Below are 19,407 nucleotides of genomic sequence, written 5' to 3'. Positions count from 1 at the left end.
TGAAAAGCTTCTGTCAAGGCATTATTTTTAAAAATAGAACCACCTCCCTATTGCCTTCAAATAAGTTATGAGTTCTCATCTGTTCCTTCACTTTTTCCTTTGACGGACACATTTCTTAATGCAATTTTGTGTTGAAGCACTAGCCAGTTGGCCATAGGGGACTCCTCTGCATCAACTGGTCCCCATGCAGTGCACCCAGCATCAAAACGCAGGGCACAGCTTTCAGCTCCACTTCTGCCAGCAGGCTCTTAAGCTTTTTTTGGTACGGTAGTAACTTGTTCCCAGGCTTTTTAAGGGTGCAATCCTATGGTCCTTGAGAGTATTCTAGGGCCACAGATTTTTGCAGATGGATCCACACATGGAAAATAGTGGTAAAAATGTTTCGACTCAATTGTTTTAATGCGTTATTATTTTAGTGGTGTGGGTATAATTCTTTACTTGTAAACCGCTTAGAAGCCATTTTTCACATGCAAGAGGTATGTAAATATGATGGAAACTTCTGTGGCTGCCCTGCCCTGCCGGGGGGGGGGGAGGGAGAGAAGCTTTGGCTCCATGAAATACAAAGCCCTCCTCTTCTGGGGCCAGAGCTAGGGTCCAACAGGAAAATGAAAGGGGAGATGAAAAAACTAACCCAGCAGGTTGGGGACTCCTCCCCCTTGTGTTCTGCTTCTACACAGGGTTTATCCAGAGATTATTTTAGCTTTTATTCCAACACCATGGGGCTATTTTATTTCTTCAGCTCATAGGAGGAATTTTCCACAAGACACATTACAAGGCAGGCATTCATTCTAGGCAGGGGTCAGCAAACTTTTTCAGCAGGGGGCCAGTCCACTGTCCCTCAGACCTTGTGGGGGGGGGGCTGGACTATATATATGGGGGGGTGAACGAATTCCTATGCCCCACAAATAACCCAGAGGTGCATTTTGAAAAAATGACACATTCTACTCATGTAAAAAGAAATTCCCGGACCGTATTGAGGAGGTGATTGGGTTGGATCCGGCCCCCGGCCTTAGTTTGCCTACCCATGATTCTAGGAGTGCTGTGGTTACCTTCCAGTGGAAATGAGTACTGTCTGAATGCATTATACAACCCTATCCGTTAACAGGTGTTGGGTGGCAAAGGGGCACACATTACTAAATATAGATGAACGTGCTCTGAAAGAGACCAACAAAGGGGTTTTATTTATAAAACTGCATTGTTTGGGGAAGAGAAATATTGACGGCTAAATCCCCTTTCTCTCAATTTTAATTATTGACAGGTGCTTGCTGGGATGTTCAGGGGGGTCACATAGCTGAAGCTTGCCTGAAAGCACCGACAGCGGCTATGCCTGTTGTGTTTGTAAGAGCCATCCCCAACGACAGGCAAGAGACAAGGAATATTTACGAATGCCCAGTGTATAAGACAAAACTAAGGGGCTCCACTTACGTGTGCACTTTCCATTTAAAATCAAGGGAAAGGCCAGCTAAATGGATTCTTGCTGGTGTTGCTTTGCTTTTAAGTGTGTGATGTTGCCTGAGTTTAATTTCCCAAAACTCTTCGGCATTTCCGTTCCATGCCCTGCTTGCTCCCTCCCTGAAGTGACTCTGTGTGCATGCACAACGCAGCATGGTTTGGGGGTGTATTTTTGTGTTTTGTTTTTTTTAAGGCTGCGAACATTGTGTTGCTACATCTAACTGTACATTCTCAAGTACTGTTAAGAATGTGGGGCTTTCTCTTCTTGCCTGTTAAGAATCAGTTAAACACCAAAGCTGCTGCTGTTGTTGTTGTTGTTGTTATTATTATTATTATTATTATTATTATAAAATTGGTTTACTGCCCTCTTCCCGTAGATCTCAGGCGGTTCACAACATAAATTACAATAGAAAAAAATACATAATTAGTGAAAGAACAATAATCCTCCCTGCTTGCACAACACATTTTAAATGGTGTTGCCTGTGCTGTTTTTCAAACAACTGAACTGGAAGAGCCGAATAAACGCACAACTGTTCCAATTCCAACCACTGCTAACAGTCTCCTTAACGCCTTGATTATGCAGATGTAGACAAGAGCTCCTCTATTTGCAAGGCTTCTCTCTTGGGGGAGCCGAGCTGTACATTCCTTTGTCAGCCTCCCTGAGCTTTGGTCCACAGATGCTGCTCAACTACAGCTCCCATAATCTCTTGACGCCTGGGGGGTTATAGCCCCAAAACATCTGTGGACCTAGAATTGCTTTTGTGAACACACAGAACATTTAATGTCTTTTGCTGAAATGAACTGAGACCTTGACACACACACACACACACACACACACACACAGACAGACAGAAGCACATGTGCATTAGACAATACAGAGCAATGCTAGTGACACAAATCACCATGCGCAGAAACATTTTTAAAAAGGAGAACGGTAATTATTTCGAGGCAAGGTTTTTATTATCAAAACTACACTCTGTACATAAGAGCTCTGTAGATCACAGGATCCATTTACAGTGTACATAAGAGCTCTGTAGATCACAGGATCCATTTACAGTATGCATAACTAACAGTAGTCTTTTGTGATGCTTGAAGAAAGCCAGAGCAGACATTGCATAGGATCTAGCATATATACAACAGCATCTTTGAACAGGTTTTGAACTAGGTTTTATATGTATGATAAACTTCTACAAAAAGTTGGAAAAGCAGAACGCATGTGAGAATTTTATATCCATGTCCAAAAAAAAAAGAGAGAGATGCAAAATAGAAAATTTTTACCTTCCAAAAATGTATGATTGGATAGCAACCCTGCCCGCACATCCTATCCACGCAAGGAATAAGGTTTTCAGCAACCATTTTTAGTTTACAGTGTCACACATGTAGGCAACTGTGGGCAGTACGGTGTTACAAGCAACAACTAAGTGTTGAGTTGCTTTTGTCCTACCAAAAGGACACCTTTTACGTTCTCAAGCAACTTTAAGGTTTAGGAACACAATTCCCGCCTGTTGTACAAGAGTCCGTATCAGTGTGAAATTTTGTAGCCATTATCAACTGTTTGAAGCGGAAGTCCTGTGGCCTATTAACTAGACGCACTTTGAAGCATACAGGACTATCAGCTTCTAGATCAGTCAACCTGGTCCCTTGCGTGGATGAGCTAAATATACATCACCCAGCCAGCATAAAGTACAATGCAAGGCTTAAGCGTATATAACTGTATCCCCTTGTTCATGCAATGTGCAAGACCCCACACATAATAGGCTCCATGTTAGACATTATGCCCTATGCATGTGATGGGTTAAAAGGACTTGCTCCTGCATGAATCACCCCAAAATTTAAGACGTACATGGTTTTCCATCGCATATTTCAGATCAAGCCCGGAGCAACACAGCGGCTTTAAGAACTTTTAAGACGTTATCAGCAGCTAAGTTTGTTCATCCTTTTTTAAATCTACTATTTGGAGCACTGTATAACATTTATTAATCTATTCATACCATGCTTTATGATGGGTAAAAACAACTGACTGCTTTCTTGAGTGTAAAGGATAAACCGTACCTTTATAGCTCTAGATTCAAAGCGGCTCAACCCCCACCAAAACTTTCAGTTTAGGAAATGTCACCTTTGTCACTGTTATCTTCTCCTGCAACATCCGTTAAGACTAACAGTATTTCCAGCCAGATTCCCGATTTGTCTGGTTTGTTGCTAAATCTAAAAAAGGGTGATATTATCAGGATGAGAAACCCCTAAAGGATGAGCCGATGTTGTGATGACAGCAGCTCCAGACTGCAAGATATAGAAACACTTAACCATGTAAATCCCTTAAGTTGTGTGGAGATTCACCCCACCTGCTGCTTGGCTTAGTGAGATTCCGGAAAATCCAACCGTAGGCATCTCTTTCTGCAAGTTCCAACCCTTGTGTGAAGCCACACTGTGGCTTAACACACATAACAACTAATTGCATCCAGCACGAAAGGAAAACAGCTACCTAACGGAATTAGAAATTCACACCCCGTAATGTGGAACTTCAGTCAAATGCCACAAAGGGTTTTGTTCTTAAAACTTGGGGGGGAAATGAATGCTTGGTTAAAAAACAGCAACCAACACCTTCAAATCAAACAAACAACCTTAACGCCAGTTTTGCAGATGACCATAGAACCACGTCCAATTTCATTCTTGCATTTCAAGTTCTTGTTTCAGGCTGTAAATTTGATTTAAAAAGGGCGGAATTATTATTTATAAACAAAAACAAAGATCACCAATAATCTAAGCCAGCATTTAGTGAAAAACCCATCCTCCCGGCTCTTTGTTTTTCATGGCTCTCATTTGTAGATGGTGGGCTGCAAATCATCCACACCATTCACCAATCTGTTTGTGCCTCCGAACAGACTGCCATTTGCATAACGAAAGCAAAGGAAACCAGACTAATAGACTAAATTTTACAGCCAGCAGAACATGCACGCAGCCCTAAAGATAACTCTCCGAGGCCATTCTCTAGGTGCCCCGAGTGCAAAAGGTGGTTATGAGGAAGGAGGGACCTTTTCAGTGGTGGCACAAGTAATAGAATGGCCTTTCTCAGACAGGTATGCCTGGTAAAGGTGAAAACCTTTCCCCATCTCCACCATCCTAAAAACCTTTCAAGGTATTTTGTACTGATCTTATTCTTTGCTGTGCATTTTACTCTGGGCTTTATTCTCTGGGATGCATACAGGCTCTGCTTAGAGCTCCCTTTAAAGAGCCGCATGGAGCATGTTTGCGGCTCTGGGGGCTTTTCCCTAGGAGGGAGAAGGGACTAACATAACTCCACGCGGCTCTTTAAAGGGAGCGCTGAGCAGAGCCTCCCGCCTGCATTCGCTCCATAAGACGCACACACATTTCCCCTTACTTTTTAGGAGGGGAAAAGTGTGTCTTATGCAGCGAAACATACGTTCCCTGTGGGTTCAACTGCTTAGTCGTAAATTGCTCAGAGAACCTTTTGTTAGTAGATAAATAAATAAATGAAAACTCCTACAAAAGACAGGAGAATTGGGTGGAAAGGAGAGAAGCCCAAAGTTACCTTTTCAAGTAAGCATGGACGTTGTCATAGCCATGGTACTTGGCCAGGTAAACAAGCACACCTGTAGCACATCGTCCTTCCCGCTGCCTGCAGAAGCTACAGTTGCAGATGCCACGGCAAGGTGGGCAATGCCAGTCCTAAAAGAGGGAGAAAGAAGAGAAGGGAAGGAATGTGTTTATAGTAATTCTGGAACGACTCGCTGCTTTGGATTGTAACATTAAAGCACCCATCTATTAAACAAAACACAGGAGCATGAATGATTTCTTTGTGAACCCTACCTGTCAAGCGAGCCCAAGGTCATTCACCAGTGGGAACAGGAGGCACGGGGAAAATAGCATCACAGTAGAGTCCCCTGGCTCGTCTTAATCCAACTGGAGACGTTGCTGAAACTGGCCACACGCCCTTCTCTAGCTTCTTACTCCGAATCCCTCCCCCAAGTGGAAGAAGGCTGCGTCAAGCAGGTGGGCTTCTCCTGTACACCTGTCTGGCCTGTTGCTTGATCCTGTTGCTGCTGGATAGAAAAGGAAACCTCTGCCTCCTCTCTGTCGGAGTCTGCCCTCACACTGTGACTCTCAGCCTCTAACCCTGACCTAGAAGGGCCTCCTTTTCCTGGCCGCCCACCCTTGCTTCTAGCACCTCCCAGCTCATCTCTTCCCAAGACTGCTCCTCAAGTGTCCCACCACCAGGATCTGGGGTCTGTCGTCATCTGTGTCCTCCATGAGGTGGGTTCTTGGGTGGGCAGCTCCCATCACTCTTCCTCATTCAGCCAGTCCCTGACACTGCCACACTGTCAAAGCGAGTATAAAAAGTACCATATTTTTTGCTCCACAAGACGCACCTGACCATAAGATGCACCTAGTTTTTAGAGGAGGAAAGCTCTGGGGTTTTTTTTTTGGGGGGGGGGGAATCAGCTCACAATTGTGCAGCTTCTTTTGCAAAGGGGAAAAGCCCTGTTTTTTGAGGATCTGCTCAAGGTTGTTGAGCTTACTTTGCAAAGGGAAAAAATCCTGTTTTTATGGGGTTCAACTCAACAGTTCTGCAGCTTCTTTAGGAAAGGAAAGGGAGCCGTTTCTGGTTTCCAGACAGATAATCTAATCAGTCAATCACATGTTGCTGGGGAAACGAACAACGGAGGCCTGGGCAAGGGGGCGGAGCCAGAAAGGGAGCCAGCAATCAACCACACATTTGCTCCATAAGACGCAGACATTTCCCCTTACTTTTTAGGAGGAAAAAAGTGGGTCTTATGGAGCGAAAAATATGGTAAGTTTTATCTTACCGGATCCAGCAAAGCAGTCCTGACTTCCTCTCCATAGCGGTTGCGTAGGCAAGGCCCACAGAACTGACCACGCACTCCCAAACATTCCGGGTTGCGACAGTTTGTCTTGGTGTCTATAGTCTTCTGCCGACACTGATGGCAAGTGGAACCCTGCGAAAAGAACGACGAGGGCAAATGAAACTGCACTCTTCCTTCTTCTTCTTCTTCCCTATTTCCCTACCTCACTGTCTGACTCAGTAGCAAATCACAGGTTACATACAATTCAGCCACTAAAATGGAAATTCAGTTGATAACTGGAGAGTGCAGAAGAACAGGGATGACTCATAATTCATAGTGTTTCCAAAACATGGTATGGCGTTATATCTGAACAACATGTTCTATTCATTGAGGACACTACTGGCCTCAAATCCAGAGGTGCTACATATTCACAGATGCTCTTAGGTCAACTATCTGACGTCAGGTGATGGATACTTCTCAAAGTGGGGTGCTGCCCAAATGCTGTGCAACAGTGTTGTGGGTGGTTACAGGGACTAATGATGGGCAATGCCTGAAAAACCCTTTTTGGCCAAACTTGTACAGTGGTACCTCGGGTTACAAACACTTCAGGTTACAGACTCCGCTAACCCGGAAGTAATACCTTGGGTGAAGAACTTTACCTCAGGATGAGAACAGAAATGGCATGGTGGCAGCAGGAGGGCCCATTAGCTAAGGTGGTACCTCAGGTTAAGAACAATTTCAGGTTAAGAACGGACCTCAGGAACGAATTCAGTTCTTAACCAGAGGTACCACTGTACTGCCCCCCCCCCAAAGTAATATTATCAGGTGTAGAGCAGGGGCTGTGGCTTGGCAGGCCAAACCTGGCCCCTGGGTGGGCCAGGCATTCCTCACCTTTGTCCAACATAAAGCAAAGAAAGCAGAGCTATATGCCTCATTCTCCCCTTCCGACAGCTCCATGTTGCCCCATTAATCTTACTGATCATCTGCAAAGGGTCAGTGACTCTTTCTCCTATAAGAGAGGGGTGGGAAGTGGGAAACCTGTGTCCCTCTGGACACTGTTGGGCCTCAACTCCCATCAGTCCAGACCGCTGCTCATTGTAGCTGGAGCTGATGGTTTGGAGCCTAGCAGCAAGTTCCGCAGCCCTGCCAGAAAGAGCTTCTCAGTTTTGGAACAAGGAGCAGGGAAACTTCCAAGTGTAAGGGGCTATTGCCTACAACATTTAAACTTCATTTTAGCTGGGCAGAGGAAATGAATATGCTGGCACAACGCTGGCGTTCTTACCGTCACACGATTATACACTTTATCTCTCGCACTCTCACAGATACCATTCAACTCTTCCTCACTGATTTCTTCCACTGGGCGGATAACATGGGGGAGAGTCATAGAGCTTTTTCTTCTGGGACTGTCCGATTCATCCTGTAGAAAAGCCCAAACACATCAAATTAAATATTTCTCAAGTTAAGCCGCACACACACACAAAAACCCTCGCCAGCAACACATATGCAGTTGTTTCAATGAGTTTCCGATACATCCATCCTTCAACTTGCTCTTGTCTGCATGGAGGAGTAGCAGAGGAACACCCTCTCCGCATAAGTTGAGCGCCCACATTAATGACAGCAGGATGACACAACGGAATCATTTCTATGCGCTTCCTCCAAGGACTTTTGTTTTGCCGGAAATGTTGTCAACAGTGCTATGTACGAGAACCAACCTAATCACGTCCAACTCTGGGCATGTATGCCCCTCTCAACATCTCTTGTCTCATTCGTTAGGCTCATTGTGGTCTTCATTGCTTAATTAGTTATGTATTCTTCAATGCTTATACAGTGGTACCTTGGTTCTCGAACATAATCCATTCCGTAAGTCCATTTGACTTCCGAAACGTTCAAAAACCAAGGTGTGGCTTCCGATTGGCGCAGGCGCCCCGGAAACAATAGACGACAGCAGCATCGGACATTCGGCTTGCGAAAAACGTTCGAAAACCGGAACACACACTTCTGGGTTTTCAGCATTTGAGAGCCGAAATGTTTGAGTACCAAGGCGTTCGAGAACAAAGGTTCCACCGTAATTAAAACTGAACTTTAAATTGCGTTTGAACCACCCAGGTGAAGTTTATATTTTAGAGGTTTCTACCACTTCATGCACTCTAAATTAGAATAAAATCAACAACTCAGACCTCAGAGTATTCATCAGACATTTTCCTTCTCACTAAGTAGTACGGATCCTCCTCCTCCTTCTCCGAAACAGGGCTTGGAGGACCTTCGATCAGGGACCTGGATCTCGTGTGAGGCCTGGCATTTCTTTCTGGATTCCTTCTTAAAGAACGCCTGGGAAATGATTTCCTTGGAGATCGTTGCGGTTTCTGTAATAAAGGACCAAAAAATCATCAAAGCACACCACACAGAAATAAAATTTTCATTGTTTTTCCATCTCTCAGCTACAGTTCTACCAATGCATTTCTAGGCACAATTTTAATGCACCATGTTCAGTGAAGTTTACTCCCAGGTAAGTGTGCACAACACTGCAGCCTAAACCTCAATTCAGGCATCATTTACTTAAATATCTAACAATTGCATGTTTGGAATAAAAACATAAGAAAAGGCGTAAGAAAAAAACACATAACAAGGCAGTTAACATAAAAACATACTAGTACAGTAAAATAAATAATAATGACTGGTTGGGGGAAAACACATTTTGAAGGCCTGTCTAAACAGGACCGGTTTTAAAAGACATCTAAAACAATTGGTCCAACACATGGCCCTCAGTGCCTTTTTTGGCGGCCCTCAGCAACATTTGACACCCCCCCAAGCCCTCGTGCTGCCTTCCCAAAGCCTTAAGTGGGCTTTAGGAATGAGGTGTGAGAGCTCTGACAGGGTCCTAGAGTCCTCCCTCTACCTTCCCAAAGGAGAATTAGGACTTTCCCAACTTTAGGAGGGAGCTGGGAGGGCTCTAGGACCCTGCCAGGGCCCTGCACCCCCTTCTCAAAGCCCAAGGCCTCACTTGGCCGGCTTTGGGAAGGCAGCACAAGGGCTTGGTGGGGGTGTCAAATTTTGGCCCTGCTCCTTCCACCCCGGGCAACAGCCCGTGTGCGGCCCGCGGCTTCCATGTTGAAGTACTCTTGCAGCCAAGTTGATATGAAAAGTTGGGCCGCCCCCATCTAAAAGAAACAAGGGATGGTTCCTTCCCGACTTCTACTGGCAGGGCATTCCACACTAAGAGCTGGCTCCTTGGAAAGGCTGACCAAACCTTAGGAGCATGGGTTAAGTGCCCTCATTGGAAGCTCTCGGTGATCAAGTTAAAGGTGTAAGGAACCAGACACTATGGTTTGTGCTGGCTGTACTTCAGAACCCAAACCATGGACTGGCTTCCAAATAAAAATACTGGCAACCATGGTTTGGAGTGCTTTATCCACTTCAACTTTCCAGCCACTCAGCATTCCTGCTTCTCTGATGCAGCTTCCCCTCTGGAGCAGGGCAACTTCTGAAGACATTAACTAGATACCACACTGAACCATGGCTAGGCTTCTTTAACCATGGTTTACCATGCTGTACTAAAAGGTAAAGTGACCCCTGACCATTAGGTCCAGTCATGACCGACTCTGGGGTTGCGGTGCTCATCTCGCTTTACTGGCCGAGGGAGCCGGCGTACAGCTTCCAGGTCATGTGGCCAGCCTGACTAAGCCGCTTCTGGCGAAACACCGTTTACCTTCCTGCCAGAGCGGTACCTGTTTATCTACTTGTACTTTGATGTGCTTTCGAACTACAAGGTTGGCAGGAGCTGGGACCGAGCAACAGGAGCTCACCCCGTCACAGGGATTCAAACCACTGACCTTCCGATCGGCAAGCCCAAGGCTCAGTGGTTTAGATCACAGAGCTAACCGCGTCCCATGCTGTACTAAATGGGCTCAATTCATGATCAGAGGAATATAAGACAAACTAAGCCAGAGGAAGCAAGGGGCAAACCAAGAAACAATGGCATACGGTTGAGTACAGTGGTACCTCGCAAGACGAAAAACTCGCAAGACGAAAGAGTTTTTTGTTTTTTGAGTTGCTTCGCAAGACGAATTTCCCTATGGGCTTGCTTCGCAAGGCGAAAACGTCTTGCGCCTTTTTCTTAAAACCGTCAATGCATTTCCTATGGGAAACCGTGCTTCGCAAGACGAAAAATTCACAAGACGAAAAAACTCGCAGAACGAATTAATTTCGTCTTGCGAGGCACCACTGTATTGGCAGAAGTGAGAAAACCACATCGGTCTTACAGTTTCAATGTATTTCCTCCTCTGCCTCAGAATGGAATACAGACTTCCAGCTTCCCAGCGGCTTTCTCAGTGGGGCAGAGCAAAGGCAATAGTCTCCCAACAGCAGCATCGCTGCCACTTAGCAGAACAGTGAGGGGAAAGGCAGTGGCAAGGTCAGGGCAGTGTCATAGGAAGGAACACTGCATTGGCACAACCCCAACCATCAAAACCCCACCATCAAAATCAATGGGCTTAAGCATACAAAGCGGACCTCAGTGACCGTTGACTATCATCCAAATACTGTTTCCACGCAGGGAAAGTCAGGAGATCAATTATTTGAACTTTAGACTCATTTTTATTGGGGGTGCGCTCACGCAAGCGCGTAGGTAAAATATGCAACTGAGCAGGACTTTGCTTTGTTTGTTTTAGATATAAAGACTTGCAGGTGCTTTTAACTGAAGAATTAGGGAGTGACCAATTAAAAAAACAACAACTAGTAATAGCAGGTGGCAGCATGTTTTATCACACGGTTAAGTTCTAAGGAACTGGAATTTGCTGCATTTGGCTTATCAAGTTACAGTGGTACCTCAGGTTACAAACACTTTTGGTTACAGACTCCGCTAACCCGGAATTAGTACCTCCAGTTAAGAACTTTACCTCAGGATTAGAACAGAAATTGTGCACCGGCAGTGTGAGGCCCCATTAGCTAAAGTGTTAAGAACTGTTAAGAACAGGTTTAGAACAGTTTCAAGTTAAGAACAGACCTCCGGAACAAATTAAGTTTGTAACCAGATGCACCACTGTAATATGTAAATGACTTTTTAAAAACAAGTAAATGATTGCGACTTACCAAGGTTGGAGTTGCCAGGGGACCTTTCCTTGTAAAAATTCCAGGCACGTTTTTTAATTCTGCCATTAGTTTTGCAAGCTGTAAAAGGGAACATAGAATGTAAGTGGTTTCGTGTCAGGAAGTTTATGCTCCTATGGGATTTTGACGGGACGTTAATTCAGAAACATCTCACCAAGGATGGCCAAGCCAGTGCTAGCAGGCACCAGGGTGGTGGCCCTCCTGTATCTACAGTGGTACCTCAGGTTACAGAAGCTTCAGGATGAGAACAGAAATCGCGCGCTGGCGGCAGCGGGAGGCCCCATTAGCTAAAATGGTACCTCAGGTTAAGAACGGACCTCCAGAACGAATTAAGTTCTAACCCGAGGTACCACTGCATTTACAAGTGGCAGACTCTGAGTTCACCAGTGGAAGGGCTTTTCTGAATGGGGTGGGGAGTGAGAGGTGTTCAATTATGTTGTGTGTGTGTGTGTGTGCGTGACTCAGGGATACATTTGAGCAGAGCCAGCCCTTCTTCAATGAAGCCTTTCGGAACTGGTTCCTGATGGGAGTCCAGCCTGAGACTAATCATTCAGAAAGTGTACAAGGGCTATTTAAGAGGTTCTTTCAACCAGGAAGATGGACAGCACTAGGTATGTGGTTGGGTAAATCCTATTTCAAATCAAGTCACTTGATTGCAGTTTCAGAACTTTTCTAAGAATAGTAACACATAAAACTGGGTAAAAATATTTTGAATGGAGCGGCATGTAGAATACCATGTGCAAATGGAGTATTAGGAAGCGGCACATGTTTTTATTAACGCAATGGAACTCTAGCTCATTTCAAACGAGAATTATGTTACAACTTGGTCAAGAAAAACAGCAACGATTCAACATGCATGAGAACATTTCTTTGTACCTACCATGGCCTTGTTCTCCTTTATATTTAAAGCCCTTTTCTCTAAGAATTTTGGGCCTCTTTCTTCATCGGAATCAGAGTCCAATTCCAGTTCAGAGGCAGGTTCTGGGGCTAAAATTATTTCGCTCTTCCCCCTCTTAGATCTTCTTAGTGGAAACTTCATAGCGACTTTAAGAGGAACAGAGCACTTCCGCGGCCTCTTACATGAAAATTTGTCTCCGTCACTCATATTTTCCTCCGAGTCTGTATCCAGTTTCTATCCAGGGTTTTAAAAAAAATGGGAGTTGTGAAATCAAGAGTTAGTTATGGTTGCAACAGGATCCACCATCTCAATTATGGCTTCTCAGAACCATTCCAAATTCAAGTGCATTTACATCAACAACCAAGGTTAGCTTGCAGAAAGCACAAGTTGTCTCACTGTACATAAACCTGGTTTTGAGGAAGCCGCCTCATCATTCTCCCTTCAGATTGACTTTGCTATTTTTTTTAAAAGGTCGAAAGCCAAAACTTCTATTTTGGAAGACCCAAAAGAGAAAAACAGGGGAACTGCAATGCAGCATATAACCACAACAGAGCGATCAAATCACATTATTATCATTATTATTAGTAATAGTTCAGGTCTCCACAAGAACCCCATGGGATATCATCATTTCTAAAACCATTTTTCTTTAGTAAGGAGCAGCCTCATGTCCAACACAGGGCTGCATGTGGCAGAGAAATGCTTCTTTCTACCAGTTGGCAAGCCTCACGCTCACCCTGAAGCCCTTCTTTGTGTACCACCTCCATGAGAAGCCTGGAGGGTGGGGCAACACAAGACCTGTTCTGCAGTGGCTTCATTTGTAGAACGCTCTCCCCAGTGAGGCTCTCCTGATGCCATCATTATATATATATTTAAGCGCCAGGCAAAATCTTTCTTCTATAACCAAGCCTGTGGCCTTGGAAAAGTGGTTGGGGGTGTTCTAATATATTTCTTTTCCTCTAGGTTTTAATTTATCTATATGGGTGGTTATTGTTGTTTTTGTCTGTCTATTTCGTCGTAAACTGCTTTAGGTTACCCTGGGCAAGATAAAGCGACTGACAAATTCAATAAACGATAATTAAATGTGAAGTCAGGTTTGGGCCGGAAATACATGGCTGCAAAAGGATAACTGAGAGCCATAAAGAGCACACCTGATTACTTCTTGGCAAGTGAGGCTTTCTGTGAGCATCAATCAGCTGATCAGCGCAGGACAGCTAGTCTCGCTGGGATTGGCTGCCCAAAGCAGTTTGCTACAAATGCCAATATTATTTGATTTAAGTTGAACAAGGGAGCAGGCTGCTTCCGTGTGCAATCAATTGCTGGCTCTAAATTCCCAGACTTACAGCACAATCCTAACCATGTCTACTCAGAACTAAGTCCTACTGAATTCAATGGCGTTTGTTCCCAGGTAAGTGAGATCAGGACTGTAGCTTTAGTCAATCATCATGCATTAGCTTGCGGAGTATTATTTTGGTGTCAGCATGCACATGCAGTGTGGATGCAATTAGCAAGTTAAACTGTACAACTCACCAGGACATCCTGAATCTCACTTTCTGAAAAACCACAGAATGATTCATCATCCGAATCCTCATAAAATATTTTTGCTATCTCCTCTGCAACTTCTGGCTTGAAGCTTCGTTTCTTTAAAAAAAGAATAAAGTACACTAGGTGTTTCTCTTTTTCTTTCTTGCTCTCTCTCTCTCTCTTTTTTTCCAAGAGAACCTATTTTCCATAAACTGTTCAGAGAGCAAATCACATTTTACAAGTGCACTACAAGAGAATAGCTTTTGTAACAAAGAAAAATGTTTCAGGGGGTTTACAAATGGTTTCAGAGCTGTTACAGCAAATCATCAGGCATGTTAGGTTAGGCGACATTTCAAAAGGATAGAATAAGTGGCTAATCTACCTCCAACAATTACTACCTAGAAGCACAAGGGGGAAAGCGAAATGAAATTACAGTACATACTGTATATTCATAACTGCTGTATAGAAATGTAAGCAAAGCATTTTAATCACGGACGGGGCATTTTTCCGCACCGCGCATTCGATTCTGTTTATTCTCGCACTTTTTACTTACCGTGTTTGCAAAATTATCAGAGCCAAAGCTGTCACAACTGTCATCAGAGGATGAAGAGGTTTCCATGGGAATCAGTTTTGTATTGCGGAATGCTGTGGGCTTCTTCCTTCCCTACAAAATGAAGATGGTAGTTCAATTAGGTTTCTATAATAAGATTAGTTCTCTAGAGCAATCTCACAATGCTCAAACTTGATCACACTAGATAGCAAAGAGCTGTTACATATTAGACTGCATCACAAAGCTAACATTTCCACCATATTTTGCACTACATCCAGGAGTAAAAAAATTGGGCATTTTATTTGTTTTATTTCATAGGAAATTTTGGGGCAGAATTCAAGCCCTGCTATCAGAAGCCTTGCATATCAGGACTCCCCCTCCCCTTCCCCCTGTGCATACCATAAAAGGGAGGTTAGGAGAACCCCAAAAACAAGTGCATCAGAAGGGGGGGGGGATTGCTTAGTCTGGCGAAATGAAAAACTACCACAGGCTGAATGATTGCCATAGTGCTAAATTGAATTCCTCCCATCATCTTCAAGTGTCTTGTCAACAGTCATTGTAAGGTGTGTGTATGTGTGTGTTTTGGGGGGGGGGGGTTAATTCAATCATCCAGTCTAAAACAAAGATTTCAGCTGTGTCTTACATTTCTGAAATGTAAAACGTATCTATCAGTTCCAGTTATTGAAGCAATAGCATGGCAAAAAAATAGGAAATGCGCTTTTTCCTAGCTAAATTTGCCAACCTTATTCATTTGACTGTTTCAGCCAATGGCAGCTGAACCATCCAACCTACTCTTTAACACTCTTTAACACTCCCAACCACTTCAGTTTATGGCCAGCCATTCATGTGACTCCACTGCCACAAATTTTAATTGACCCAGATTTGGCAGTAGCATGGCAAATTCAGTCTGTGGCTGCGCAGCTTGGTGCAACTGAAGAGTTATAGGTGAAGCGGCTCTTATTGCAGGTTACAAGTTTACCTGTCCACCAGGTAAATGAGCCATTATGTGAGTTACTAATCCAACTTTGGAGTTCAGAGGTGTGTTCCACAGATAATGCCTGGATATGCAAACTTCAAAAATATCGACATTTTTCTAAAGACATTGAACATTTTTTGGAAACGAAGACGAACTATTATATGAAACCCTTTTTTGCCCATTTAAGTTTACCTCTGTACATTATCACTTATTCACCGAAGCCTTTCAAGATTTCCTCAAATATCACTCCATCCTTATCAGACTGTCTTCACAATTACTTAACTATTTTATGAAGCCATACATGATAACATTCTGCAGTCTAACTGAAGAAAGGGTTTGAGCTACACACTTGGCTAACACCGTAAGTCTCACAATAATTGCATTTTTTTAAAATTAAGACAAACACCATCAGATATTTTGTATTCAAAGTGCATGGAGCCAAAGCACTTTTTGCAAAGCTCCTGCAAATGATCCAGGATGTTCAACATTAACTCTGTCAGAAAACTGTCCAAACCAAGCACACCAGCACAAAACAAAAACACACAGATAAGTGACAATAAAATTAATTGTAAATATGAAGCACAGGATCCTTATATAGTCTACCAGATGAACTCAATGAAGCTTATTTCTGAGTGGACAACAGTTGCGGGCAAATGGGCAAAAGATAGCAGCCCTAGTAATAGTTTTCTCATATCCCTACTAATATCATATAGTTTGGAAAGTGCAAAAGTAATTCCCACTTCATGCAGACCCTTTAAAAAAATGTATAGGATTTCTAAAACTTGAGAAGAACACATCCAAAGCATAGACTTTAGTATAACGTTTATCACTCGCTAAAGACTCTTCCTCAGATGTGTTCCCCATTCAATTCAATGGAGCTTAACTGTGAGCAGCTAAATTTAAAATTAGGAGGCAGGAAGCAAATAAAGAAAACAGCTGGTGTGGTACAGGGTGAAGATGTTAAATTTTAGGATAACTGGACTATTAGAAGGCAAGTGTGGTATAGTGGTTAGAGTACAGGGGTAGGACTTGGGAGACCAGCTATGAAACTCACAAGTGAACTTTTCATATAAGCCACTCACATATCTCAGTCCAACCTACCTACCTCCCAGGGTCAATGTGAGGCTAAACATGTGGAAGTGAAACACCATATACAAGGTCCTTAGGTCCTTGGAGATAGGGCAGTTTAAAAAAAAAAATCCAAGTGGTCAGCATAAGTGAACCACTCAGTAATCAAGAAGTTAATTCTAGTATCTGCACTGTATTAGGTGCTCTGAAAAACATGCAAGTAACACTGTCAGGCCTTGAAGGAATTCCAAGCTAGACCCATGTTTCCCAAAACTTGGCTTTCCAGCTGTTTTTGGACTACAATTCCCATCATCCCTGACCACTAGTCCTGCTATCTAGGGATGATGGGAATTGTAGTTCAAAAAAACATCAGGAGACCCAAGTTTGGGAAACAAGGCATGTTCTGAACCACATATTTCCTTTGAAATCTGTTCTTCCAATTCCTGAGCTCCATCATGAAGCACAAAGAACCAGTAAATTAGCAAAACCTTGCCTGGGATGACTAGCGACTTTCCTTTCCAATGAGTTACTGTAACCATAATTACACATGCAAGAGTCATAAATCTGGGATTAAGGTATTTATATGGGGGGGGGAGCCGCTTTTAGGCCTGAAAACAAGCCTCTCAGGCAGGCCACAGCCTGTTCATGAGTTAAATGCTGCAAGAAGGCAAAGATTATTCACAAGTTGAGTAACTCAATGAATCTCTCCCCGACTCCCCATTTGCTCCAACGGCCGTTTCAGCTGCTTGCGCTGCGGGTTCTACCTCAAAGCAGCTACGTAGACCCCCCCCCCACACACTTTTGCGGAAAGATGGAACTTTACAGAATTGTATCCACTTTCGCCAGCCCCATAGCTGCCTCCTGGGTCCCCACAGCCCGGGCTGGCAGCGGCCATAAGGAGACATAAAGGGGTGAATCCTTAAAGTCCCAGGCGGCTCACGTGGCTGGTGGGCGGGCGGAGAGAAGATAAAAGCGCTATGGGGGAGCGCGCTAAAGAGCGGGAAAAGAGGGGCTCGCCCCCCTCCGCTGCCTTGCGGGGAAGGGAGTGATAAGAGGCCCTCCTCCATCTTTTGCATGAGACGAGTGGAGTATACGAACCGAGACTGACCCCTGAATTGGCAGTGGTTTTCCTGGCCCCATTTTTCTCCCCAAGAAAGCTTGCAGTTGGAAAAATATCCCGGAACAAGAGGGGAAGTTAACACCCGGGGGGGGGGGAGAGAGACGTTTTGCTATAAAATCTTTGGTCAGGCTGGCGGAAGCACGGCTCCATATTTAAAAAGCGCACCAAAAATGCACAGCGTTGCTTTTGGCTTACTCCAAAGTGAACCCCAATGAGTTCCACGCGGCCGCCTTCCGAGTAGGCGCGTGCAGTTTTTGCAGGACCCGGGGCTGCGCGCGCTCTCCCCCCCCCCCCCCATTCAAAACTGCAGGGGATTCCGGGGGATGCAATGCTTAAAAACATTATGGAAGACCATCAAACACGCTCCCTTCTCCTTGGTAGGGGCCCGGAGAATAAGACACCGGGGTTAAACCAAAACGAGTCGCAGCTTGCCCTAAAAGCCAGCCGCCTTCCTCCACCTATTCGAGAGATCCAGAAATCTCAGGACTGCTCCACAAACTTGTTAGTTGCTAGAACCAAAATAGAGACTCCCTGGGTATATTTCTAGCGCATGATTTATTTATTTTTACTTATTATTCGCTCTTCAGTTCCTACTAAACGTGCGCAGGATTGCAGCGTGGTCCTGATGCATGCAAGCCCTTGGAAAAGAGAGCGGCTGGCGCGCAGCTTGCAGAGGAACGCGCGCAGCTGGGATGGCCGCGATTCAAAAGCACGCTTTCATGCCATTAAAAAATAAGAGCAAATAACAAAACGAACAACCCCGGCTATGTTTGCATTTTAAATAAATCCAGAACACCCCACGTTTCATAGTTCATCGCTTCTTTTAAAGCAGCTTGTGGGACTTTTTCCAACTTAGGGATTTAAAATGCCCGGTGAAGAGCAAACTATATAAAAAAATTAATTAAAAATTGCTGTGGCTGAAAAGGGTCTCGCGAAGCTGCGCCTGTTCTCTTCATCCGCGCAGCCCCCCACCCTATGCATTTTTACTCGCAAGCCAATTCCAGTGATTCCAGCGGAACTTCGTGGCCCCCAAGTCTTAATTCTCACCCCGACGCCCCTACCTGCAGGCCGAAGGGGTCCATGCTGCCGACGGCGGAATTGCCACTCGAAAGGCGCAGCGCGGCCTCTTTCCGCGGGACGCAGGAGCAAAGACCAAACGCTCCGCCGACTCGCGCCAAAGCTGCTCGAGGGCGGGGATTACGCGCAGTTTTCCCCGCCAACTGCTGGAGTCCTGAAAGGTCCAGAAAGAGGTCTTGCCGCATCCTGCTCTTTGCCACGGAGCTCAGGCGCCAGCAATGTCTTCATTCCCCCTGCAAAGCCCGGAGCCTAAATGCGGATAGATTGCGCGTGACTGCAGAAACTACCTTTCCCCACTTTAATTTTTTTTCTCTCTGGCGTTTTTGTGGTGCTGCAAGGACCTAGCTCAGTGGCGCGAAATAAGCTACGAAGTATTTGCATAGAAGGAAAGGGGAGGGAGGGGGAGGCCGAGCCGCATGTTCGCCCCGGGAGGAAATTGCTCTCTGCAAGTTTAGAGGAGGGTCTGTTGGCAAGCGGAAACCAAGAGTCAGAACTTGAGGTGTGCTTGCTGTAGTGAGCTGTTCTGCAGCTATTCTGGTGTATAAAAGTTGTTTGCACCGTCGCAGGATTGCGGGCAATCCCTCAAAACTATGGGGGGTCTTTACCTTAATTCGCCATGCTATATTTAATTAGTTCCAGGAAAAGCTGATTGCTGCGCCGTCGCTAGTTCATTTTATAGTGATGCAGTCTAAAACAATTAGCTAAAATGGAGTCCCACTTTAAAAAACAAGAAAAAACAGCCGCGCAAAAACCAAAGTAGGGCTAAAATGTTGTTTCATAGGCAAACGCAATATGCGTTCCTTCAATCTTATCTTT

The 19,407-nt window shown here is 44.6% G+C and overlaps 2 protein-coding genes across 5 annotated transcripts in view; one reads left to right on the top strand and one right to left on the bottom strand.

The window, feature by feature from the left end:
* Positions 1–2,703, top strand: part of LOC310664846 (dynein axonemal heavy chain 11-like) — a 215,207-nt gene extending 212,504 nt beyond the window's left edge. The window contains exon 73 of the mRNA XM_083414512.1: positions 1,259–2,703. Within this exon, the coding sequence (XP_083270638.1) occupies positions 1,259–1,506 (248 nt within the window). The 3' untranslated portion in view covers positions 1,507–2,703. The remainder of the gene's footprint in view (positions 1–1,258) is intronic.
* Positions 2,391–18,911, bottom strand: CDCA7 (cell division cycle associated 7). 4 transcript variants are annotated; one of them, XM_083411360.1, is made up of 10 exons: positions 18,576–18,911; positions 14,354–14,464; positions 13,807–13,917; positions 12,262–12,513; positions 11,364–11,441; positions 8,453–8,638; positions 7,558–7,692; positions 6,279–6,428; positions 5,003–5,139; positions 2,391–4,147 (listed from the first exon to the last, which is right to left on the bottom strand). In XM_083411360.1, exons 1-10 carry the CDS (start codon positions 18,774–18,776, stop codon positions 4,117–4,119), a joined length of 1,392 nt encoding a protein of 463 aa, XP_083267486.1. In that variant the 5' UTR covers positions 18,777–18,911; the 3' UTR covers positions 2,391–4,116. The 4 variants fall into 4 exon arrangements, with proteins under 4 accessions (XP_083267486.1, XP_083267488.1, XP_083267487.1 ...); XM_083411362.1 differs by lacking the exon at positions 18,576–18,911 and adding an exon at positions 17,232–17,341; XM_083411361.1 differs by lacking the exon at positions 13,807–13,917.
* Positions 18,912–19,407: the final 496 nt, after the last annotated feature.

This window comes from Podarcis tiliguerta (assembly GCF_965153285.1).
Source record: "Podarcis tiliguerta genome assembly, chromosome: 1".
Classification (NCBI taxonomy): domain Eukaryota; kingdom Metazoa; phylum Chordata; class Lepidosauria; order Squamata; family Lacertidae; genus Podarcis; species Podarcis tiliguerta.
The sequence above is the reverse complement of the archived record's forward strand: the minus strand, read 5'-3'. Positions and strand labels throughout refer to the sequence as shown.